This window comes from Corythoichthys intestinalis, chromosome 22 (assembly GCF_030265065.1).
Source record: "Corythoichthys intestinalis isolate RoL2023-P3 chromosome 22, ASM3026506v1, whole genome shotgun sequence".
NCBI lineage: Eukaryota > Metazoa > Chordata > Actinopteri > Syngnathiformes > Syngnathidae > Corythoichthys > Corythoichthys intestinalis.
In genome coordinates, this window is record NC_080416.1 from 5,018,260 (window position 1) to 5,043,906 (window position 25,647).

A 25,647-nucleotide genomic window follows, 5' to 3' on the forward strand; every position below is an offset into this window, starting at 1 on the left:
GATCCTAACGTAAAACGTCAATTAAAATAACCCATGCCTTGTTTTTCCCCTGAAAGTTGCATTTTCCAACTTCCAAGGAGAATTGAAAGCATCTTCGGACCGGAACCGGATGTGCGACATGTGTTTTTGTATGTTCGAAGTTGAAACGGAGCTGATTCTACACTTGCGAAGGTGTTTATTGCATTTAAGCAGCACTGTGAGTATTTTTTCTTTGAAATTATTCCATGATGATGCCATATTTGCGTAGTTCATTGTGTGTGAATGACTCTGACACGATACTTTTACTTTTTCTGCGTATCTGACAGGCGCCGAGCGGGGTTCTTCGCTGTTTAGCATGCTGTAGTTTTAAAAACAATCACTATTGTTTGCAACATGAATCCATCCAACCCATTTGGAAGCCCACAAGGTTTCCAAGCGACGAGCAACACTAACGCTAGTTTATTCCAGCCATTTGGGCAGCAAAGCCCCAACAGGCTGCCTCAGAATGTGGGTGGTTTTCAATCATCAGCGTTTGGCCTACCGACGGCATCAAAATTGCCTGGGAACACCATGTTTGGACAGGGTCCTTCATTTGGGCAGCAAACATCACAAACCTCATCGCTTCCGAGTCACACTCCAGCTTTCGGGCAGCTAACAGTGGGAGGAAGCAACTCTGGCTTCGCTAGTACTTTTGGCGGATCTAGCCAGACTTCTGCTTTTGGGCAGACACCCGCCTTTGGACAGCAGCAGACTGCTTTTGGTCAGGACTCAAGTTTTGGACAGCTGTCTTCAGGCTTTGGGCAAAAGCTCCCAAGCTTCGGACAGCAGGCGCCAGGATTTGGAAACGCTCAGTCGACTTCTGGAGCCACGACTTCCTTAGGGCAACCTCAGCAGATAGGTTTTGGACAGTCTGTATTTGGAAAACCAGCGACTACCACTGTTGCTGGCAGTATTTTTGGCGCAACTCCGACCCAGAGTAGAGGATTTGGATCTGAATTCACTTTCAAGCCGGCCAGTGAAGTTCTTTTCAAGCCCATTTACAGTGGCAGTCCTGAGCCAGTTCACTCACAAACCATGTCCTTGTCCAGCTTACCTTTCAGCAGCGCCACTGAAAAGACAAGTTCAAGCACTACTAGCAGCAGCACCATCACTGGATTCTCAGGGGCAAAATCTGGGTCGCTGGGCTTCAGTTTCTCTCCATCCGTTCCAGTCCAAAACAACCCACTAACTACAGCCAGCAATAGCGGCCCTACCAGCGCTTTGCAGTTCACATTTTCCCAGCCTGGTGCACCCTCTACTTCTAACACCAATGCACCCGTCACCCAGCCTAAAACACCATCCACTTTCAGCTTTTCAAGCAAAACCTTCCAACCTCAGACAGCACCGCTTTTTGGAGGAACCGGCATAGTTCAACCGTCCGCTTTCTCAGACAATAAATCTAAAGTTGAGTCCACTTCGGACGATAAAACGACGCAGGAGGGTGACGCGAATATATTTTCGCAATTTCGAAAAGGTGTGAAACGTAAAGAAGAGCCTACAACAAGTGCATCCCATGCCATTCCGGAAGCTGTTCAAGAGGAGGAGGAAACAACAGAAAGGTCTACGCCAAGGCAGCCCCAAAAGAGGGCTTTGATGAGGACTCGTCCTCCTGCAGGGTTATTCAGCAGAGCGCTAAGTGGACTGCGAAAAGCGTCAACTCCCCCAATTAGGAAAGAGGCAAAGGAGCCTCTGCAACAGAAACAACAGCTAAAGGAGCTGAAGAGCGAGCATCCCCAAGTGCAGCATGAACGCATAACTGCTGGCGCGCAAACCCAAAACACTGAGGTCTTGGAAAAAGCCGAAGAGTCAGGTGAGATTCGACACTAAAATCTTGCAATGGTTAAGATTTTAACTAGAAAAGCAGATTGCTTAGAAAACATTTACCGTAATTTTCGGACCATATGCTGCTACTTTTTCCCCCTCATTTTGAATCCTGCGGCTTATAGCACAGTGAGACTTATTTGTTGATTTATTTGGGCTAATATGTAACAATTTATTTGACAGCGGCGTCATAGGACTGTCATGAAACATCCATAATTATGGCATTACTCTATCATGGGCATTATTAAATGCTTATGACAGATGTCATTAAGTGTCATCCGGTAAATTATGTGACTAACTCAATTTATGTCCAGCTTGGATCGTTTACATCCATTCAAAAGTGAGATAATTTGCCGGATAAAACTAAATGACATCTGTTATAAGTATTATTTAATGCTCATGAGAGTGTTCTGTCATAATTATGATTGTCTAATGACAGTCTAATGGCGCCACTGTCTAATAAAGCATTACTAAATTTCCTAACTAGCAATGAATGAAACAACTAGAACAGTAACTGAAGAAATCATTAGCACGGAACATGAATTGTGATTTGTTATTTACATCTGTAGCACTGTAATGCATGCTAGGAGGCATGTTGGACGACAACAGTGTTGACAGCAGGTGGCAGCAGAGGTTGACTGTCTCCAAGAGAACAGTGGTGGGCAAATTGAAGCTTCCTGAAGCTTTGCAGCCAATTGGTTCACAGCTTCATGGTGGTTCATTTGGTCTTATGACAGTCATATGATGCCGCTGTCAAATAAAGTGTTACCGGTTGATATCTTTTAGTGTAATTACCGTATTGGCCCGAATATAAGATGGCCCTGATTATAAGACGACCCCCTCTTTTTCAAAACTCAAGTTTGAAAAAAGACTTTTTGAACACCAAATTATTTTTTATACAGAAAATAATTACAGTACATCTGAAACAAATGGTTATAATAATATATTTGAGAGAAAAAGCATGTTACTATGTTCCTTAATATCTGAACATTTAGATATGTAAACTAAAGTGCAATCACATTCGTAAATGAATGGCTTCTGGTTTTTGAAATGTAAATAAACCAATCTATTGTGATAAAACAACAAAATTGCAATAACTGCATTAACCATCAAAGTGAAGTCTAACTGTAACTGTTGTCTTGAAACAAATCTGAATAAGGAAAAACATTGCAATAAAATAATGCAAACTGGTTAAATTTGAGAGTAGCTGAGATCTGTCATGACAGAACATCGCTTCAGTGATATCTGGCGCCATCTAGCGTCGTGAATGGGTATAATGTCAAGACTGCGAATATAAGACGACCCCCTCTTTTTCAGTGTTATTTCAATGCAAAAAACAGTCTTATATTCGGGCCAATACTGTAATTTAAATTGCTCTGTTCGGTCAATGTTATCAGCTACCTGTTAATATTGGACAACTCTAATAATTATGTATAATTAAAAAAAATATATGCACTCAATATATTGGAAACTGAACGTCATATGGCGACATGCATATTGTGTCACTTTAGATAGTAATATACCAAGATTTTGATAACGTCTGCCATTTTAGATTCACTACACCTCCAAGAACTGATGGCTGAAACCAAGACGCCAAAGAGAACTGCCAGACGAAGTGAGAGCTCGGACAGCCTCAGTGGGACGTCTCCTACTGATTGCACCGTCATTCAGTGCAGGAATATGCCCCCGGCACTCAACAAAAGAGACATCATTGTGAAGCATTTTTCTCGCTTTGGCAAAGTCTGCAAGGTTTTCTGCCGACCTGCAAGGAAGACGGCAATCGTGCACTTTGACAATCACGTGAGTTAAACCAATTTCACATTATCCTGCTGCATTTCTTCCTTTCACTCATGAATAAAAATGATACTTCAGCATTGTATTAATAATTTAGGGCTGTCCAACGATCAAAACTTTTCATCGAGTTAATCACAGCTTAAAAATGAATTAATCGTAATTAATCGCAATTCAAACCATCTCTAAAATATGCCATATTTTTCTGTAAATTATTGTTGGAACGGAAAGATAAGACACAAGACGGACATAAACATCCAACATACTGTACATAAGTACTGTATTTGTTTATTATAACAATAAATCCACTAGGTTGTAGGGGTGGGCGATATGGCCTTAAACATGTATCACGATAAATGGAGCAGATTTATCTCGATAACGATAAATGACGATAAAGTCGTCCAAGCGGACTGTTATATAATTTGAAAATCTGAATCAATGCATGAAATACAGATTAACAGTTTCTTGTTGATTTAGTTACCAGCATTCAATTTGATATATTTAACAAATGTACATGCAGTCTAGACATTAGGTTTATACAAATGAATTGTAAACAATAAGAATTCAAGTATGAGCATTTATAACAGAGTGTATGGCTTGAACAATGTACATTGTCAAAATCGATATGCCTGTGCAAACATGTCATTGTAACACAAATGACTTGCAGCTCGAACAGTACACTTCAAAAAGACAATTTATTGTTAATGGCTGCTGTGACATAATTATTCAATACAAGTGTTTACTTTATGGTTTCAGGGTCTCCCCCCCCCCAGTGCATTTTTTAATAAATGCACACATACATGAACCCCCAAACAGACAGACAGACAGACACACATTAAAGCTATATTGATCTTCTGCAAATGAAACACTTAAGATTTTATGATAGCAATAATTACACAGAATTAAACACATACAGAAAAATAGCTGGGGCCATTTGTGCTTTATGCTGAATGCTTTACCATCACAAAAGCTATCAGAGAAATCACACACAGTCAGATACAAAATAACGCGACATAGTAATTGCTAGATGCAGTCCATGCCCAATCCACTCATTAAATTCAGCCGTTTCGACAAGGTTAGAGCCGCTATCCGACTCCATCACGTTCATTTGTAGCGTTAGCCGCTAGCGGCCGCTAGCGTTAGCGGCTAGCGTTAGCCAGTGGCCTGGCTACCGGTAGAAAGCACTGAAAGCACCATCTCCGGAAATTGTGAGAACAAGGGAGGACAGCTGGTGAAAGCCCGTCTGGATGCCACCAAGAGTCTATTAAATGTCGGGTGAAAGTTAGGCGAACCTCCCTTAAGCCACACTCCATCACGTTTTGCTTGTAGCATTAGCTGCTAGCGTTAGCTTACCGGGCTTCTGTTTGATTGGCTTCCTGATGATCACGTGACTCCCTACGTAAGTACATTCACTGCTTTCTTAAAGGGGAATGAGCATAGACGAACAACACAGAGTCAAAGCGGGATGAAAAGACTATTTTCTTGTTTTATTAATTTACCGAATTTACCGACATGGTCAAAATTACGTCGGTCATCGTGAAGAATTTCGGTGACGGTAAATTTTCGGTTTACCGCCCAGCTCTACTAGGTTGCTTTAACATTATTAATATTCTTTCAGTTAAAGGGATCCACGGATAGAAAGACTTGTAGTTCTTAAAAGATACATTTGAGTACAAGTTATAGTAATTTTATATGAAAAGCCCTCTTAATGTTTTCGTTTTAATAAAATTTGAAAGTTTCCATCAAAAAATAGCTCGCCATTGTTGACGTCGCCGAGCGGTGACGTCACACCGGGCTCCCTGCCGTTTTTTTACAGTGTCTTTAACTACGTAAAGTAGTGATTGAAATACACCACAAGCTGTCAATGGCGAGTTTTAAATTAGAAATCTAGCCAAAGCAAAGTCTGAATAAGTTTTATGTGTATTTTGCATAGTTATTTTGATTGGGAATGCCAGTTCTCTTTCCATTGAGCGCTTTTCTTTTTGTGAACATTATTTTTTTGAGAGATAGGAATATTATTTTTGTTGTGCTTTCACTAAATGATACTGTAACGATTTAACTGTTCCACCCAAATGCATGATAGGAAGTTGGGCAACCATGACTGTCAGTAGTGGCTGCAAATGGTATACAGTATGTTCTGCGTTGTGTTAGGCGTGTTAAGAAAAAGAATTCAATACAATTGTATTTTTATAGTCCTATATCACAACAGTTGTCTCAGAGGGCTTTGCAGAGGAAATATGCTACACAGTCAGAAACAGTAGATGAATTAAATTAAGTTCTAGTCCAAGGCCTGGGCATCCCTCATCTTTAGACCCTCCATGTTGGCAAGGAAAAACTCCAAAAACCTTTTGGAAAAAATCAGAACCCTTGGTGAGAACCACAGTCATCAGAACATCTCCTTCTCCGCCTAAATGCATGATGGGAAATTGGGCAACCATGACTGTCAGTAGTGGCTGCAAATGGTATACAATATGTTCTGCGATGTGTTCAGTCAGGCGTGTTAAGAAAAAGATCGTCTCCTGCTCCGCCCAAATGCATGATGGGAAGTTGTGCAACCATGACTGTCAGTAGTGGCTGCAAATGGTATACAATATGTTCTGTGTTGTGTTCAATTAAGTAAGTGTGTTATGAAAAAGTTAATTTGACGTTAATTGCGTCAAATATTTTAACGTGATTAATTTTTTAAAAAAATTACTGCCCGTTAATGCGATAAATTTGACAGCCCTAATTAATATAGGTAATGTACTAATAAAAAAACAAGCTTTTTAAGCATTTAAGCTAGCGGACTTTTTGCAACAATTGGCTAACTTGCATAGCTAGCTTAAATGCTATATAATGCTAATGTTTACAACAATTGGCTAACTTCATAGCAAATACCGATAGATTAAATTCTATACAATGCTGATGCTTACCAGATACTTTCTGGTGTGCACCAGATTGCTTAGTATATTTATTTTATTTCTTTCGATGTCCCTTTAGGGGCTCAGTATTTTACAAACAGTGACACTTTTAGGGCTCCAAAGTATTGCGATATTTTTTGATATCTTGTCACACCCGTAGTGTTGACGGCTCTTAAAATGAGTAACATTTTTTTCTTACACAAATGTATTTTTTCCTTCAGGCATCTGCAGCCAAGGCAAAGAAGAGAGGGAAACACTTGCATCAGCATGAACTCCTCCTCTTGTGGCAGAAAAAGAAGCAAAGTGATTCAATAAGTTCATTAATTAATGCTACTTTATAATATTTATTGCCTTTCTTTAGAGGCAGTTTAGTTACAGTGTGGATTCATTGTTATTATTATTTCTCCCTTACTTAATCCTGAAATAATTTGAACTATTTTTACGGTGTATTAGGTCCAGGGGACAAAACTGGCAGACCTGTGGCAAGAAAAAAGGAGGATGAGAGTAAAATCCAGGATGATTCAAAAATCAAGGTTTCATCTCCTTTAATACGGCCCTTACCTGGCAGCAACTTCAGTCATAGGTAACGGCAAATACAAATGTTATTTCTTTGCAGGAGGCAGTTGTGGTGGTTCCTCTAAAAACAAATAGACTTTAAATTGTACGGATGAACTGTTACAGCAGTAAGCGCAAATGTATGTCGCGTTTCAAAGCGTTTTAATGATATCCGATAGAGCATTCGGAGTAGGATTAAGAATTCATTTTATAGAAATGCAGTAATTCTTAGTTTTTTTGACAGTGGGTTCATAAGCCACAGTCATAATTATGACATGACACTGTCATGGGCATTAATGAATGCTTATGCATAGACTTCAAAATGATATTGATGGGACAATGGGTTCAGGGCTGATTAACAGGGGGCCTATCTGAATTCTTTATAGATATGGACGTAAAACAGTCTCGATTCTTGGTTAAAAGCCAAAAACGGGCAGTTAGCATTTATTTTACGTAAATATGTCGAAGTACGATGCTAGTCTTTAAGACACTGTAGCGCCACCTTATCTCAACGAAAAGCTTTTATGTTGAAATTTTTGGGAATAAAAGCATGAATCACTGAATTTTTAATAGATATGGATGTAAAACAGTCTCGATTTTTGGTTAAAAGCAAAAAAACGGGCAGTTAGTATTTATTTTATGTAAATTTAGCCAATTATGACGCCACTGCCGTAGCTGTTAATTTCTCCCATTGATTTAAAAATGCATGCATGGTACGAAAAATATAATAGTTACCTTGAATCCTCAAACAAATCACTCCCGAGACAACCCTTCCTGTTTGTATGCAGTACAGCTTTCGTACTTTTTCAACCTAAATCCGGCGTTGGATCGTTGCATGTGTTGAATAACTGCGACCGACTTCGACCGACTGAAGCGGAGTGTAGAACAGCCCCCTACTTGAAGGCGTGGCACAAAGTATGGGGAAGGTGACCCATCAATATCATTATGACGTCTATGGCTTATGACAGATCTCATTAAGTATTCGGCAAATTATGTCGCTTGGACCTTTTACATCCATTCAAAAGTAGGATCATTTGCTGGATGACACAAAATGACATCTGTCATAAGCGTTCATTAATGTTCATGGCAGTGACATGTCATAATAATGATGGTCTTATGAGCGTTTTATGGCACCACTGTCAAATAAAGTGTTACCAAATACCACAGCTAGCATTTAATGCAACAACTGGAACAGTAACTGAAGAAATAAAGATCACAGAATATGAATTTTGATTGTTATTTACATCTGAGCGCTGCAGTGCATGCTAGGAGGCATGTTGGACGACAACAGTGGACAGCAGGTGACATCAGATGTTGACTGTCTTCCCCAAGGGAGCAGTGATGGCCAAATGAAGATTCTTGAAGCGATGAAGCTTTCCAGCAAATTGGCTGGAAAGCTTCATGGTGGTTCATTTGGATTTGGTCTTATGCAGTCTTATGATGCCACTGTCAAAAAAAGTTTTACCGGTTAATATCTTTTGGTGTAAATATCCCATAATACAGTGAGCACAGCTGCGTCATATAGTCCATTGCGGCTTATCTATGGAGAAATGCCATTTTTGTGTCAAATGGTGGGTAGCGGCTTATAATCCGAAAATTGCGGTAATTCATTTTTCTAAATATTAGTTTTCGCAAGTTGTTGACAACAGTAAAATGGCTTCTTAGTGTGATATGATGTTTCTTTTAGCTCACCAGTGAAAAAGACACCAATTTGCAAGTCTCTCCAGTTTGAATCCGAACTTCAGAAAGAGAATGTCACAATGACTCCGAGCTCTGAGTGCCTCGCCCCCCTCATTGGTATCGTGGCTGAGACATCTGAGGACAAGTATCGCCTCTTAGAGCAGAGGGACAAAATTCTGCGGCAAAGTATTTTGCTATTATTAGCTTCTTCACTAATCCACAGGCATCACAAACTGCTTACGTATGCCCACTAGGTCGACCCAAAAGTACGGACATTGACCTCTCTAAGGTGTTTGTGGGGACATGTCCTGACATGTGTCCGGAAAAGGAGCGATACATGAGGGAAACAAGACAGCAGCTCAGTGTATATGAAACCTTACCAAACACTGAGATGGTAACGTTGGCAATATTTTCTTCAAATACTAAGATATTATGAGAACATTTGTAGTACATAATAAGTGAACAGCGCTCAGCAATTTGAGTTTATCACGAGTAGACGTCGAATGAACGTTCATTCGCATCAGTTAAAGTGGGGCAAATAAGTATTTAGTCAACACCAATTGTGCAAGTTCTCCTACTTGAAAAGATTAGAGAGGCCTGTAATTGTCAACATGGGTAAACCTCAACCATGAGAGACAGAATGTGGAGAAAAAAAACTGAAAATCACATTGTTTGATTTTTAAAGAATTTATTTCCAAATTAGAGTTCTTCTTCTTCTAACGAGGTCTAATGAGGCTCCACTCGTTACCTGTATTAATGCCACCTGTTTTAACTCATTATCGGTATAAAAGACACCTGTCCACAACTCAAGTCAGTCACACTCCAAACTCCACTATGGCCAAAACCAAAGAGCTGTCAAAGGACACCAGAGACAAAATTGTTGACCTGCACCAGGCTGGGAAGACTGAATCTGCAAAACGCTTGGTGTAAAGAAATCAACTGTGGGAGCAATTATTAGAAAATGGAAGACATATAAGACCACTGATAATCTCCCTCGATCTGGGCTCCATGCAAGATCTCACCCCGTGGCGTCAAAATGATAACAAGAACGGTGAGCAAAAATCCCAGAACCACACGGGGGGACCTAGTGAATGACCTACAGAGAGCTGGGACCACAGTAACAAAGGCTACTATCAGTAACACAATGCGCCGACAGGGACTCAAATCCTGCACTGCCAGACGTATCCCCCAATTGAAGAAAGTAAATGTCCAGGCACGTCTGCGGTTCGCTAGAGAGCATTTGGATGATCCAGAAGAGGACTGGGAGAATGTGTTATGGTCAGATGAAACCAAAATAGAAGTTTTTGGTAGAAACATGTTTTCATGTTTGGAGGAGAAAGAATACTGAATTGCACCTGAAGAACACCATACCCACTGTGAAGCATGGGGGTTGAAACATCATGCTTTGGGGCTGTTTTTCTGCAAAGGAACCATGACAACTGATCTGTGTAAAGGTTTCAAAGATTTTGAGTGAAAATCTCCTTCCATCAGCAAGGGCATTGAAGGTGAGACGTGGCTGGGTCTTTCAGCATGACAATGATCCAAAACACACAGCCAGGGCAACAAAGGAGTGGCTTCGGAAGAAGCTTTTCAAGGTCCTGGAGTGGCCTAGCCAGTCTCCAGATCTCAACCCCGTAGAAAAATCTGTGGAGGGAGTTGAAAGTCCCTGTTGCCCAACGACAGCCCCAAAACATCACTGCTCTAGAGGAGATCTGCATGGAGGAATGGGCCAAAATACCAGCAACAGTGTGTGAAAAGCTTGTGAAGAGTTATAGAAAACGTTTGGCCTCCGTTATTGCCAACAAAGGGTACATAATGAACTTTTGGTTGTGACCAAATACTTATTTTCTACCATGATTTGCAAATAAATTCTTTAAAAATCAAACAATGTGATTTCCTGTTTTTTTTTTCCACATTCTGTCTCTCATGGTTGAGGTTTACCCATGTTGACAATTACAGGCCCTTTTAATATTTTCAAGTGGGAGAACTTGCACAATTAGTGGTTGACCAAATACTTATTTGCCCCACTGTAATAAAATGGCCGACTAATGTTGTCTTCAAACTGACACATCTAGGTGGATCATTCAGCAGCCGTCAAAGAGTACAGTCGTTCGTCAGCTGACCAGGAAGAACCCCTTCCTCATGAGTTACGGCCGTTGCCAGTCCTCAGCATGACCATGGACTATCTGGTCACTCAGATTATGGACCAGGGTCATGAAAACCTGCGAGATTGGTATGATTTTGTCTGGAACAGGACTCGAGGCATTCGAAAGGTAGGAACTGATTTGGACAGGACCAAAGTCCTTTACAGATCAATCAAAACTAAACCAGTCTAATTTGACCATAGGACATCACCCAGCAGCGTTTGTGCTGCCCGGAAACGGTCTCCCTGATCGAGAAATGCACACGCTTCCACTTGCATTGCGCACACCATCTCTGCGAAGAACCGATGTCTGTTTTCGACGTTAAGATAAACAACGAGAACTTGACGAAGTGCCTGCAGAGCCTGAAAGAAATGTACGAGGACCTGAAGGGCCGTCAAATTTACTGTCCCCGTGAGGCCGAATTCCGCCAGTACAGCGTGCTGCTGAAGCTCAATGATGGGGACATCCTACGGTTAGTGTGTAAAATAGCACGTACACAAGTTTATTGAATAACCTTTTCTTAACGTCTCTGCGCAGTGAAGTCCAACAATTCCGCGAGGAAGTGCGCAACTCCCCGGAAGTTAATTTTGCAGTGCAAGCATTTGCCGCACTGAACAGCAACAACTTTGTGCGTTTCTTCAAGCTGGTTAATACAGCATCTTACCTGGCTAGTTGCCTCCTCCACCGATATTTCAATCAGGTTGGAAATAATTCTACTCTAAATGAATCCAATTACTACTTCAGTTTCGATGTTGCACCTACGCCCAAGAAGTGCTAAATTGACTTAAAGGGACAGACAACACCTTGATTATATTTATATATGATATATACAAATCCCAGAACTGTGAGATCAAGTTAGTGCTGTGATGATTAATCGATCAACTTCAGTAATTCGATTAGAAAAAAAAACTTCAAATCAAATTTCGCTGCTTTGAGTCCGCTAGCTTAAATGCTATAAAATGGTAATGTTTACAACAATTGTTTTACTTGCATAGCAAAAGCATGCTAGCTTAAATGCTATATAATACTAATGTTTACAGCAATTGTCTAACTTGCATAGCAGAAGTCCGCTAACTTAAATGCCATATAATGCTAATATTTACAACAATTGGCTAACTTGCAAAGCAAAGTCTGGTAACTTAAATGCTGTATAATGCTAATGTTTACAGCAATTGGCTAACTCGCAAAGCAATAGGTCGCCAACTTAAATCTTATACAATGCAAATATTTACAACAATTTGCTAACTTGCATAGCAAAAGACAGCTATCTTAAAAGCTATATAATGCTAATGTTTACAACAATTGGCTAACTTGAATAGCAGACGTCCACTAGCTTAAATGCTATATAATGCTAATTTTTAAAACAATTGGCTAACTTGCGTAGCAAAAGTTTGCTAGGTTAAATGCTGTATAATGCTAATGTTTACAACAATTGGCTAACTTGCATGGCAAATGTTCGCTAGCTTAAATGCTATATATTGCTAACATTTACAACAACTTGCTAACTTGCATAGCAAAAGTCCCACCAGCTTAAATGCTATATAGTGCTAATGTATACAACAATTGGCTAACTTGCATAGCAAAAGTCCGCTAACTTAAATTCTTTATATTGCTAATGTTTACCAGATAGTTTCCGATTCTCACTAGAAACAATTTGTTGCGCATGAGAAACAATCTGGTGCGCACCAGATTGCTTAAATTTATTTTACTTCTGTCGATGTCACTTTAGGGCCTCCGAAGGTTTGTTTTGAAAGTGTTGCATTTAGTTTTATTGATTTGGGTGGATACACTGCCCTCTCGTGCCAAAAGTGATGCCATAACTCGAAACTCACATTCCAGCTGCTCCCTGTTAAGACCAACATAAGGTTAAGTTTTTGTTTGAGCTAATATGTTTGTTCATGCATTTGTTATTTAGTTTAGAAGTATATTTAGCAGTTCTTTTGAGGGGATATGAGTTTGAACGATTTGTTAAGAACTTTGCATAATTTAGCATTTTATAGCATTTAAGCTAGCAGACTTTTGCTATATGTAAGTCAGCCAATTGTTCTTTTATTGTACTGAGATTCCCATTATTTTCCCAGTATTTTAATTGAAACACTTACGTCTTTGTTTTACATCTCCTAAAATGTATTCCGCACAACTAATCGATAGATTAATCGATTACCTAATTAATCGATAGCTGCAGCCCTACAAGCTATTAAAGTCTTCATCTTGAGTAGTACTTCAGAACAATGCCAGAAGTAGATGACACAAGTGATTCTCTCATGTTGTCAGTGTGAAAAAACAAAAGTTTTTTCAGAAAACCTATGAAAAATAGCATAACTACAGTGCTTTGTTCAAGCCCCTCTCTGTGTGTTAATGCAGGTGAGAGGGAAGGCATTAAAAACCTTGAACATTGCTCACACTGTGGGTCCAAGGTCAACTGCTTTTCCAGTCGAGGACATTGCTCGGATGTTGATGTTCTGCAGTGCTAAGGAAGCAACGGTCTTTATCCAGCAGTACGGACTCAACGTCAACGAGGGGTAAGTGTCAGTGCTTTTCTCTTGGAAGAAATGGAAGAAATAGAAGCTTTTTGTTTTATCAAGCCATATTAATAAGGGGTGTGCCATCTTAGGCACCCCACGATTCGATTCGATTACGATTAAGGGTGCTACGATTCCATTATCGAACGATGATCACGGTATTGACGATGATCACGATTATCGATGCATCATACTTTACTAATTAACAAAGTAGACAAACAAATTTATGTCAATTATTTATTTAAAATATCCTAATGATTCAACAGGAATGATGGAAAAATGCCCATACAACAAGAAGCTGCCCATAAACTTTTTTTTTTTTTTTTTTTAAACAAAGTGCAAAAACATTAACCATTTTAAAGGCAGTACTTAACATGCCTATACAACACACAGCTACCTTGAGATGCTTTTTCACAAGAAGGTACAAAAACATTAGCTGTTTCAAAGGCAGTACTTATTTCTCAATAAGTATAACAATGCATGACAATGTATCACAATACAATACAATTTACACTGGTGGAATGAATTCCACAATTTCTGGAAACAAAGTGACTTTGGAAATAAGACTTCTTTTAACCAATATACTTTGTTTTCACAGATTTCTGTGCTATTTTGCATGCTTGTAGTGTTTCCGCTGTCCTTAATGCTGGTTTTAAACGTTCTGCATCTGTAAAAACTTTTGTACACCACCAAACAACGCACAACTTGACATGGAAATACATGTTAGCGAAGTCGCTAATTAGCATAGCGCTCAGTGCTAACTAGGAACATCTCTAACAACAATAATAAAGGCTAAACAGTACAAGAGGGTTCGTGTACTCACCTCATATAGACGCACACAGGACTTAGCAACACACTACGGACATTTTTCAATTAACAAGACTTGAACCTACTGCTGGACAACTGAAAGGCAAGGAGCAACCAACTATCTCTCTTCCCCTCTCGCTCTAAAAAAATAACTTGCGCGTTGTTCTTGCGTGCGTCTGTCCATTAAAGGTGTTCGGGCAGCTGAATTGTCTTGAATTTCGTTCTGCTACCAGCGGCTGTCACAAAATTATTACAGAAAATCGCGATGCATCTAATAATCGATTAGTTAAGGATGTGCCAAAACATCCTTAACGTGTAGCACATGTTTTTGGATTGTTATTTTGAGATGTAGGGGTTATTTAGGGTTACTTTCAGGGTTAATTCCGACTTAAGCGGAAATTCGGGTTACGTCGCCAGAGTAAGAACGGAACTCGTTTGTATCCCGGGAAATACCAATATGTAGTTAGCAGTAGAGATGTCCGGATCGATCGGGATGATCGGGTCCGATCACGTCATTTTCAAAGTAATGGAATCAGCAAAAAGATATCGGACATGCCTTTTTTAAATATATATATATATATATATATATATGTTTTTTTTTAATTAAATCATTTTCTAATTGTATTTAACGTTACAGACATAACGTGTTACACTCTTCCAGAATCTTTAGTTTAAGCTTAAGGTAGGGTTATCAAATTTATCGCGTCAACGGCGAGAATTAATGTTTTTTACATTTATCACGTTACAATATTTAACGCAATTAACGCATGCACTGCACGACCCAATCATGCATTGTCGCGTTCAATCAATAATGACGCCGTTTTACCCATACTGTATATAGAGCTAAAAGGCAGCGTAAAATGAGTAGAGTGAATTTTGGCAGCCTTTGGAGCCTTTTTTTTAATGGCTAAAGCCTTACAATCCCTCTCCCAACGATTAGAATAAGCATGGGAAGCAATGTGGGGAAGAAAGGTAGTAGTTGATCTTTTTCTTAACACCTTATGTTATTTCCCAACGCAGAGATGATATATCAATTGGTACAACGATGCACAGTCATGGTTGCACTTCCCATCATGCATTTGGGCAGAAGTTAAATGGCTACAGTATCATTTACTGAAAGCTCAACAAATACACTAGATGGCAATATTTATTCACAATATACAAAGTCACATTTATCCTTTAAGAATTACAAGTCTTTCTGTCTGTGGATCCCTCTCACAGAAAGAATGTTAATAATGTAAATGCCATCTTAAGGATTAATTTTCATAATAAACAAATACAGTACTTAGGTAATGTATGTTGGATGTATATATTCGTCCGAGTTTTATTCATTTTTTTCTTAATGCATTGCCAAAATGTATATGATCGGGAAAAATTATCGGGAATGTTTGGAATTGAATCGGGAGCAAAAAAAAAACGCAGTCGGATCGGGAAATATCGGGACCGGCAGATACTCAAACTAAAACGATCGGATCGGGAGCAAAAAAACATGATCGGAACAACCCTAGTTAGCAGTGTTTTTAACGTACGTTACGAACCCATTTTTATTGACAGGGCCGTCGAGCTGAATCGGGTATTCTATCAGGAACCGGAGCTGATATACCAGAAGAAATCTGCGATCATTCAAGCCAAAAAAACGGCTTTGACCGGGGAAATTGTGAACGGAGGCCCACTTCCCAATCCTCCCCAGCATTATCCTGTCTGCACCTTTGACTCCCAGAACAAATATAGAGGAGAAAACCTTGCAGCGGATCCATTTAAAGGTATTCTACGATATATGTCTCCTAGTTAAACAGTTGTTTTAAATAACCGTTTTTGATTTTTTTTGAAACCCATGGTTTTGAATAAATGAAAGCTCATTCGCTCCTCCGTGTCTAAATGGTTTGGGCGTCTAGCGCTGTCAATGGCAAGCATGGAGTAAACAGTAACTTTGTGGGCATTCAACCAAATCAATTGTACGTATTGTACATGTTATTAAGCATTTTTATCTATTTATTTATTTCAGTCATTGCTCCCAAAGTGGAGGCGAAGGCGCTTCCAAACATCCAGTTGCAAACTCAGGTTCTACCAGTCAAGCATCCTGACGTCCCCAGTGTTTTGGGGCTGAGATCGTCCGTTCCTGAAAAGACTGAGACGAGCGATTCCAGCAGTTCGGTCCTTCACGCTGAATCCCAGCAGCCCATATTGCAGCCACCACCCGTCAAAGCGCCATCACCTGAACCCGAACCTCAGCCTGTCTTCAGTGATGAGGTGTGAATTGTTTTGCACCGGTTCACATCTTACTTTAACGCTCTTTAAATTTGGTGGTTTGTTTCTGTTTCTCCAGGACATCATGGCTGAGGTGGACAGTTTGATTGACGAAATGGTGGAGGCGGCCGCAAGGGAGGTTGCGGCAGATGGAGCCAGTTATGTCACAGCGGCTCTTGCGTAAGTTGTATTGTCTGTCAAACAGCCTTGCGTATATGCTGACATGACAACAGTGTTTAGAAAGGGTGAGTCTAGAATTAGAGGACATTTGGGCTCTGAAAGTCTTGGAAAACTAAGTCTTTCACTTTTCTTATTTATTGCTACATATTCATCATTATAGGCAGGGCTGTCAACAGACTTGCAGGGGCCCGGGGACAAGAGACCATTATAGGGCCCCCCCCCCCACCCCTGCCACCGGCTTGTCACGACGACATACGCAGTACTTTTAACGCTTTGCAAGAAATGACAGTGTAAATTTTCAAATTATTTGAGATGGACAGTTAAATTGAAGAGACCGTAATGTGATGTGACACAATATTAACAATTTTCATCTATTGTCCCATGTAGGCTACAGTACAATACAACTGAGAGTGTTATGCCTGCCTGCTAAGCAACAAAACAGTAAAACTAACATATATCCCTGATCTCCCATCACCTTCTCTCTCCTCGGCTCAACGCGAGCAGCATGTCTTGTCATACTGCAGCTCAATAGGCTACAAGCGGCCGTTGACACTCGAATCGGGCTTTGGTGACGGTGATCGCAAATGTAAACATTTAGTGTTAGCGGCTGTTATTCACGTACCGACATAACCGTCCACAGCCAACTCTAATTCTGTGGCTTCTTGTCCCCCTTTTAAGAACTTCATTTTTTCTCATTCACCTCTATGGTCTTAATCTCTTTTTTTGCTTTTTTGCGCACCTGATTTATGACGACTCACCATGTTTAGAGTTAATAACAATGTTAACAATGACAGATTTTATATTTTCCGCTTCAGGGGGCGTACGTAGTGTAGCCTCAAGTGCGTCAGAGCAGGGTCAAACCATTCTCTGCTAAGACAGTCGGGGGAGCTTGTGCAAAAAAAGGAAAAAATGTAGATTTGAAATATTTAATATGTTAACGTATTTAAGTATATATTGAGTAGAACATAATATTTAATAAGACAATGATTTAAATAAAAAAATATATATATGTGAATGGAAAGTGAAATAAATTAAGGGTCATTCGGGGCCCTTATGGTCCTGAGGCCCGGAACAACATACCCGGCCCCCCTTACCCCCTGTCGACGGGCTTGATTATAGGTAATAAACTATTAAAGGCTTGATTAGCTTAGCTTACGTACTGATCAATAGTAACAATATTATTACATGATTTTTTTTTTTCATGATAACATATTTTGTATCATCACAGTAACAGGGTTGCAAATCTGTACCAATGTTAGCGATTTCTCAGGAGTAGAAGCTAGCTTTTTAGCTAGCTGTTTCTGCTGACAAAGGGGACAAACTTACTAATGTAAATTGAGTTGTCCATTAATGACTTCTTAACCAATATCACACATTGTCCGACTCCAAAAATCAAATTCAAGTCTGCTCACATAACGAATCCCAAGCAACTTAGTTTGGAGACATCTAATGGTCAATAAGCATAACTGGTTTGCTAAACTGTGACCAGCCCTTGTACAAAGGCAGAGGTCTTTCACATTCACTTTGAATACAAAATGCATGTTGGCCCAAAAACATGTCAATATTATCCAATATCATTTTTAAATGCTTTTATCGGCTGATTAAGCCCATAATATAATTGGGGAACTAATTTTAGTGACATAATTTGTTTTTCATGCAATATTTTGCATAATCACAGTAACAGGGCTGCAAATCTGTTGTTAGCGATTTCTCAAAAACTAGCTGTTTAGCTAGCTGTTACTGCTGACTAAGGGTACACGTATGGGTTGGCATTAACGTCATGAAAATAAAATGCTCTGAGGACATGCACAGGAAAGGTAGTGTGAGACATCCAATCAATGCTAATCTCAATGCTAATTATTTAATTTAATAATGAAAAATAGAATAGGTTTGCCCTAGCCATTAGTTTGAAAAACTGATCATATCAAGCCCAACGTGGGAATTGTTAAATTGTTAAAGTTTTTTTTGCTGCAATTTGGTCATTAGGAGGGTAGGACAAGAAAATAAAGGCATTATTTGACTTATTAAACAAAGCATGCTTTTTCAGGTTAAATGTACAATTTTGGTAGTGAATGTTTCTTCTTTTCTCTCCTAAGTGAGACCTCTCTGCAGGCAGAGTCTGTACTAAATGAGGTTTTGGGAGAAATGCTGCGAGAAATGTCAAGTACTGAGATCCACGTAGAGCAAGAGCGGTTAGCCGAAGAAAAACGCAAGATTGAGGAAGCAAGGTTCGTCCTCGTTTAAATTTCATTGAATTTGCCTTTTAACCTTCTGACTGTAATAATTGCTTAACCTGTACTTGAAGATATCAGAACGTCACACCACATTATCAACTTGCCTCTCTTTATTCCAGGAGGAAAGAGGAACACGAGGCCTTTTTGGTCAAGTTCAAACTGTCTTTGTACACAGAGATCATGCGGGAAGTATTAGAAGAGACTATGACGGAAACTGCCACCACAGTGTTACAGTAAGGCTGAGTTTTCATATTTGTGCTTGTTTAATAAGATGGATTTAAAGAAAAATGGTTTGAACATTTAAAAATACCTTATTCATTTCAGGGAAGCATTGGATGAGAGAGCGCGCTACATTGCTAAATGTTCTCAAGAAGTCTGCACAGATATAATTGAGGAGACTTTAAAAGCAGACATTGCAGTTCTCGTTGAAGAAATCCTTGCCGCTGAGCTGCAACGAGCTCACAAATACATTAAAAGGTAGGAACTTTTGGATATCGTCTTTGGTTTTAAAAGTGCAGGGGCGGATCTAGAAAAATATTCATGGAGTGGCTGGAACTTTTTGAGAGTGGCAAATATTTCATGATGGTATCATACATCATCAATTCTTTTGAAAACTGCAATTTCTGGAGAAATTACTCAAGGGCTTTGTTGTGTGGAGATACAGATCTTAGCCCCGCCCAGGTTGGTTTGGTGACATTTCAGGGACAATATCAGGTCATTTCCTGTTGATTTGGGAAATTTGGGGGACACGGCCTGGTCATATCAAGTCATTTGGGGACATTTGGGGGCTGTGTCCTGGTCATATCAGGTCATTTTGGAGACATTTGGGGGGCGTGTTCTGGTCATATCAGGTCATTTTGGAGACATTTGGGGGGCGTGTCCTGGTCATATCAGGTAATTTGAGGACATTTGGGGGGCGTGTCCTGGTCATATCAGGTCAATTTGGGGACATTTGAGGGGGGTGTCCTGGTCATAGCAAGTCATTTCAGGGACACTTGGGGGGGCGTGTCCTGGTCAAATAAAGTAATTTGGGGACATTTGGGGGACATTTCCTGGTCATATCAGGTCATTTGGGGACATTTGGAGGACACATCTTGGTCATATCAGGTCATTTGGGGACATTTGTGGGACATGTCTTGGTCATATCCGGACATTTTGGAGACATTTGGGGGGCGTGTCCTGGTCATATCAGGTGATTTTGGAGACATTTGGGGGCGTGTCCTGGTCATATCAGGTAATTTTGGGGACATTTGGGGGCGTGTCCTGGTCATATAAAGTCATTTGGGGGACATGTCCTGGTCATATCAGGCCGTTTTAGGGACATTTGGAGGACACGTCTTGGTCATATCAAGTCATCTGGGGACATTTAGGGGGCGTGTCCTGGTCATATCAGGTCATTTTGGAGCCATTTGAGGGGGGTGTCCTGGTCATAGCAGGTCATTTCAGGGACACTTGGGGGGTGTGTCCTGGTAATATAAAGTAATTTGGGGACATTTGGGGGACATTTCCTGGTCATATCAGGTCATTTGGGGACATTTGTGGGACATGTCTTGGTCATATCAGGTCATTTTGGAGACATTTGGGGGGCCTGTCCTGGTCATATCAGGTCATTTTGGGGGCGTGTCCTGGTCATATAAAGTCATTTGGGGGACATGTCCTGGTCATATCAGGTGATTTTAGGGACATTTGGGGGACACGTCTTGGTCATATCAAGTCATTTGGGGACATTTAGGGGGCGTGTCCTGGTCATATCAGGTCATTTTGGAGACATTTGGGGGGCGTGTCCTGGTCATAGCAGGTCTTTTCAGGGACACTTGGGAGGCGTGTCCTGGTCATATAACGTAATTTTGGAGACACCTGGGGGGAGGCGTGTCCTGGTCATATAAAGTAATTTGGGGGAGACATCCTGGTCATATCAGGTCATTTTAGAGACATTTGAGGGACACGCCTTATTCATATTAGGTCATTTAGGGACATTTAGGGGCCATGTCCTGGTTATATCAGGTCATTTGGGGACATTTGGGGGACCTGTCCTGGTCATATCAGGTCATTTGGGGACATTAATAAAATTCAGTTTCAATTTACCTTAAGCAATAAAAGGATACACATTTTGTTTGTTATTTATCAGGTGGCGTGATGTGGTTGCGGTGCGCCGACAGCTGAAAAGACAGATGAGAGGCTTCCCAGCGGCTCCTTGCTTCGTGGACCCACGCTTTAAATTGAAGGCGCTGGCTCCGAGCGCTCCGGCGCAGCAGTCTTTAGAGGATCTGACTCGTGGAACGGTAGACCTGGGAAACGGAGGAAGATTATCGCTGTCCAGTACAAGGTATTTTCTCTCCGCGTCAGGAAATAGGCGAGCTAGGCAGTTGCCGACGGCTCTATTTAGTGGCAGGGGCGCCAAATTGCTTTTGAGGGGAAAAAATTCTCATATTATGTTCCATAACATTTTGTAACATATAAGGTACATTTAAATAGGCTACAGATAAAAAATATTTCCAGTTTCCAAACTGGATTGTATCAGCCACCTGCTATTTTATGGCACATCTGAGGACAAAGGACAAATAATGGCAGTTGATTAAATCAAGTCATTCAAATTCAATAAAATTATCATAACAACAAACAAAATAGCATAATTAGCAATTAATAAAATAATTGAACACTTAATAAATAAATAGTACAGAAGTTCTGATGGTCTTTACATCTGTAGTGCTGCAATGCATGCTGGGAGGCATGTTGTATGACAAAAGTGTTGATAGCAGAGGTTTTCTGTCTGTCCCAAAGAGAGTGAGAGATTACATTGAGCAGTGATGGCCAAATGAAGCTTCTTGAAGCAATGAAGCTTTGCTGCCAAATTATTCAAAGCTTCAGAGTGGTAAATTTGCTCTATGGCGCTATCAAGTGGTCATGAATTCCAAGCAACCAACGGTGCTGAGAGTTCTATGGCTATTTGTTTAAGAAAGTGATATAATTGTGCTTGCGTTACTGTATGAACAAAATCCAACAAGTGCTATAAGGATCATTTGCTATTCATTTATATTTAGAAACAATAGCTTCTACTGTGTTTTGGCCATGTTTTTTATTGTTCATACTCCACTGAGTGAGTCAAATGTTCATGTACTGTATGTCAATCTTTAGGGTCTTGAAAATGAGATGTTCAGCAATCCACCAAATGAGAGTGCAATACTACTTTCAGCAGCTTCTGGAGTAAGTCGTGATTTTTTTTTTTCGTCTGCTGGTTTATGGTTTTTCCAAATTTGATCTTTTATTCTTTTGATTTTTGTGTCACAGGGAGTTAGTGTGGGCACCACTCGACCTGCCAGCACTAGTTGTGGAAAATCTCCACGATCCACCTGATAGAATCTTCTGGAAAGCTCTTGTCCTGTTACCTAGCGACCATGAAAGTGTTGCTAGCCTGGCAGACAGGTAATAGAGGAATGCTGTGTTTATGAATTACAGTTGTATCTCTACTTATGAACGTCTCAACATACAGTACTTTCAGGTTAAGACGCCTCAACGGGAAAGTATTGCCTCTTGTCACGAAAGAAATTTCAGGATACGAAAGTCAACAGTATGGCTGGTACTCTCAGCTCCCTGAGTTTACTGAACATAACATATTAGTAGCGGTACCGCTGTACATAAAATCTAATACAGTAGTACCTATACTTACGAGTGTTTCTGCCGAGATGTCCGTAAGTAGAGACACCACTATACACCAAATCAAATTCAGTGGTACTTCTACTTAAGAGTGTCTCTGTGTATTCTCTATGTAGACATTCATAAGTTGAGGTACGAGCATATCCATGTATTCTGTATGTAGAGACGTTTGTTAGTCGAGGTACCACTGTACATTTAATCAAATACAGTGGCAAATCAAATACAGTGGTACCACTACTTACGAACGTTTCAACATACAGACATCTGTATGTAGAGGTGTTTGTAAGTAGAGGTACTGCTGTACATTAAATCAAATACAGTGGCACCACTTCTTACAAATCTTTCTACATACAGACATCTGATTTTAAAATATAGAGGCGTTCGTAAGTAGAGGTACCGCTGTACATCAAATCCAATTGTACCTCTACTTACGAGTGTCTGAGATGTTCGTAAGTTGAAGTACCACTTTACATCAAATCTAATACAGTGGTACCTCTACTTAAGAGTGCCTCTATGTATTGTGTATGTAGACGTTCATAAGTTTAGGTACGAGCATATCCATGTATTCTGTATGTAGAGACGTTCGTTAGTAGAGGTACCACTGTATATGAAATCAAATACAGTGGCAAATCAAATACCGTGGTACCACTACTTACGAATGTTTCTACATACAGACATCTGTATGTAGAGGTGTTTGTAAGTAGAGGTACTACTGTACATTAAATCAAATACAATGGTACCACTACTTTTAAATGTTTCTACATACAGACATCTGAATGTAGAGGCGTTCGTAAGTAGCGGTACTGTTAAACATCAAATCCAATTGTACCTCTACTTACGAGTGTCTCTCGGTATTATGTATGCAGAGACGTTCGTAAGTAGAGGTACCACTTTACGGCAAATCAAATACATTGGTACTAGGGGTGGGCGATATGGCCTTAAACACGTATCACGATAAATTGAGCAGATTTACCTCGATAACGATAAATGACGATAAAGTCGCCCAAGCAGACTGTTATATAATTTTAAAATCTGAATCAATGCATGAAATACAGATTAACAGTTTCTTGTTGATTTAGTTACCAGCATTCAATTTGATATATTTAACAATTGTACATGCAGTCTAAACATTAAGTTTATAAAAATGTATTGTAAACAATAAGAATTCAAGTATGAGCATTTATAACAGCGTGTATGGCTTGAACAATGTACATTGTCAAAATCAATATGCCTGTGCAAACATGTCATTGTAACACAAATGACTTGCAGCTTGAACAGTACACTTCAAAAAGACAATTTATTGTTAATGGCTGCTGTGACATAAGTATTCAATACAAGTGTTTACTTTATGGTTTCAGGGTCAACCCCCCCCCCCCCCCCCCCCAGTGCATTTTTTAATAAATGCACACATACATGAACCCCCAAACAGACAGACACACATTAAAGCTATATTGATCTTCTGCAAATGAAACACTTAATATTTTATGATGGCAATAATGACACAGAATTAAGCACATACAGAAAAATAGCTGGGGCCATTTCTCAGTCATATTATAAGTTTCACCGTTGGATTGTGCTTTATGCTGAATGCTTTACCATCACAAAAGCTATCAGAGAAATCACACACAGTCAGATACAAAATAACGCCACATAGTAATTGCTAGATGCAGTCCGTGCCCAATCCACTCATTAAGTTCAGCCGTTTCGACAAGGTTAGAGCCGCTATCCGACTCCATCACGTTCATTTGTAGCGTTAGCGGCTAGCGACCGATAGCGTTAGCTGCTAGCGTTAGCCTGTGGCCTGGCTACCAGTAGAAAGCACTGAAAGCACCATCTCCGGAAATCGTGAGAACAAGGGAGGACAGCGGGCGAAAGCCCGTCTGGATGCCACCAAGAGTCTACTAAATGTCGGGTGAAAGTTTGGCGAACCTCCGTTAAGCCACACTCTATCACGTTTTGCTTGTAGCGTTAGCTGCTAGCGTTAGCTTACTGGGCTTCTGTTTGATTGGCTTCCTGATGATCACGTGACTCCCTACGTAAGTACATTGACTCCTTTCTTAAAGGGGAATGAACATAGACGAACAACACAGAGTCAAAGCGGGATGAAAAGACTATTTTCTTGTTTTATTAATTTACCGAATTTACCGACATGGTCAAAATTACGTCGGTCATCGTGAAGAATTTCGGTGACGGTAAATTTTCGGTTTACCGCCCGGCTCTAATTGGTACCTCTACTTACAAGTGTCTATGTATTCTGTATGTAGACGTTCATAAGTTGAGGTACAAGCATATCCATGTATGCTGTATGTAGAGACGTTCATTAGTAGAGGTACCACTGTACATTAAATCAAATACAGTGATACCACTACTTACGAATGTTTCAACATACAGACATCTGTATGTAGAGGTGTTTGTAAGTAGATGTACTACTGTACATTAATTAAATACAGTGGTGCCTCTACTTACCAATGTCTCTGCATGCAGAATTTTCAGGTTAAGACATACATCCAACAGGAAAATATTGCCGCTTGTTACAAAAAAAATTTCAGGATATGAAAGGCAAAAATACAGAATGGTTGGGATTCGCAGCTCCCAGAGTTTACTGTACATAACATACTTATAGCTGCTCCGCCATTGGCTATTGCCTAGCATTCCTGGCATCCAATTGGCTAAGAGGGACCATCATTCGCCCCTTGTGTTCCGATGTCTCTACTAACAGAATTTTTAAGAAGTTAAGAAATTACTTCTCGAACCAATTAATTTCATAAGTAGAGGTACCACTGTAGCTTTATTTTCCCTGCCCAAATTGCAGTACGCAACTGTCGACATTTTCTGTAGTTTTGCACAAGAAATATCGCCACTTGTTTAAAGATCTCGATTTAGTTGTAAAAACTATTACATTCATTATTAACATTTTCTGTCTAGGATTCTGTCAGATTGGCTAGAAGTGAAGCTTGCTGGCAGCCAGGGTTCAAAGTTCATGGAGGAACAGCAGGATGGCACTCTGCAAACCCTGTACTTTTCCAACACAGTCATGGAGAATGGACCTCGAACCCATAAAATCCATGTCAGCGTTAAGGTTTGTCTTTTAAAA

General features: G+C 40.0%; 1 protein-coding gene across 1 annotated transcript in view; it reads left to right on the top strand.

Annotated features, from left to right (window-relative positions):
- The window catches only part of mcm3ap (minichromosome maintenance complex component 3 associated protein), a 37,031-nt gene that overhangs the window by 1,286 nt on the left and 10,098 nt on the right, over nt 1–25,647 (top strand). Inside the window, exons 2-22 of the mRNA XM_057828700.1 lie at nt 57–196; nt 306–1,828; nt 3,392–3,639; nt 6,752–6,833; nt 6,984–7,113; nt 8,773–8,951; nt 9,020–9,159; nt 10,841–11,038; nt 11,113–11,381; nt 11,447–11,609; nt 13,274–13,431; nt 15,793–16,001; nt 16,244–16,488; nt 16,565–16,665; nt 18,762–18,893; nt 19,019–19,132; nt 19,224–19,376; nt 21,028–21,225; nt 22,035–22,103; nt 22,188–22,322; nt 25,479–25,632. Of these exons, the coding sequence (XP_057684683.1) occupies nt 373–1,828; nt 3,392–3,639; nt 6,752–6,833; nt 6,984–7,113; nt 8,773–8,951; nt 9,020–9,159; nt 10,841–11,038; nt 11,113–11,381; nt 11,447–11,609; nt 13,274–13,431; nt 15,793–16,001; nt 16,244–16,488; nt 16,565–16,665; nt 18,762–18,893; nt 19,019–19,132; nt 19,224–19,376; nt 21,028–21,225; nt 22,035–22,103; nt 22,188–22,322; nt 25,479–25,632 (4,533 nt within the window). The 5' untranslated portion in view covers nt 57–196; nt 306–372. The remainder of the gene's footprint in view (nt 1–56; nt 197–305; nt 1,829–3,391; nt 3,640–6,751; nt 6,834–6,983; nt 7,114–8,772; nt 8,952–9,019; nt 9,160–10,840; nt 11,039–11,112; nt 11,382–11,446; nt 11,610–13,273; nt 13,432–15,792; nt 16,002–16,243; nt 16,489–16,564; nt 16,666–18,761; nt 18,894–19,018; nt 19,133–19,223; nt 19,377–21,027; nt 21,226–22,034; nt 22,104–22,187; nt 22,323–25,478; nt 25,633–25,647) is intronic.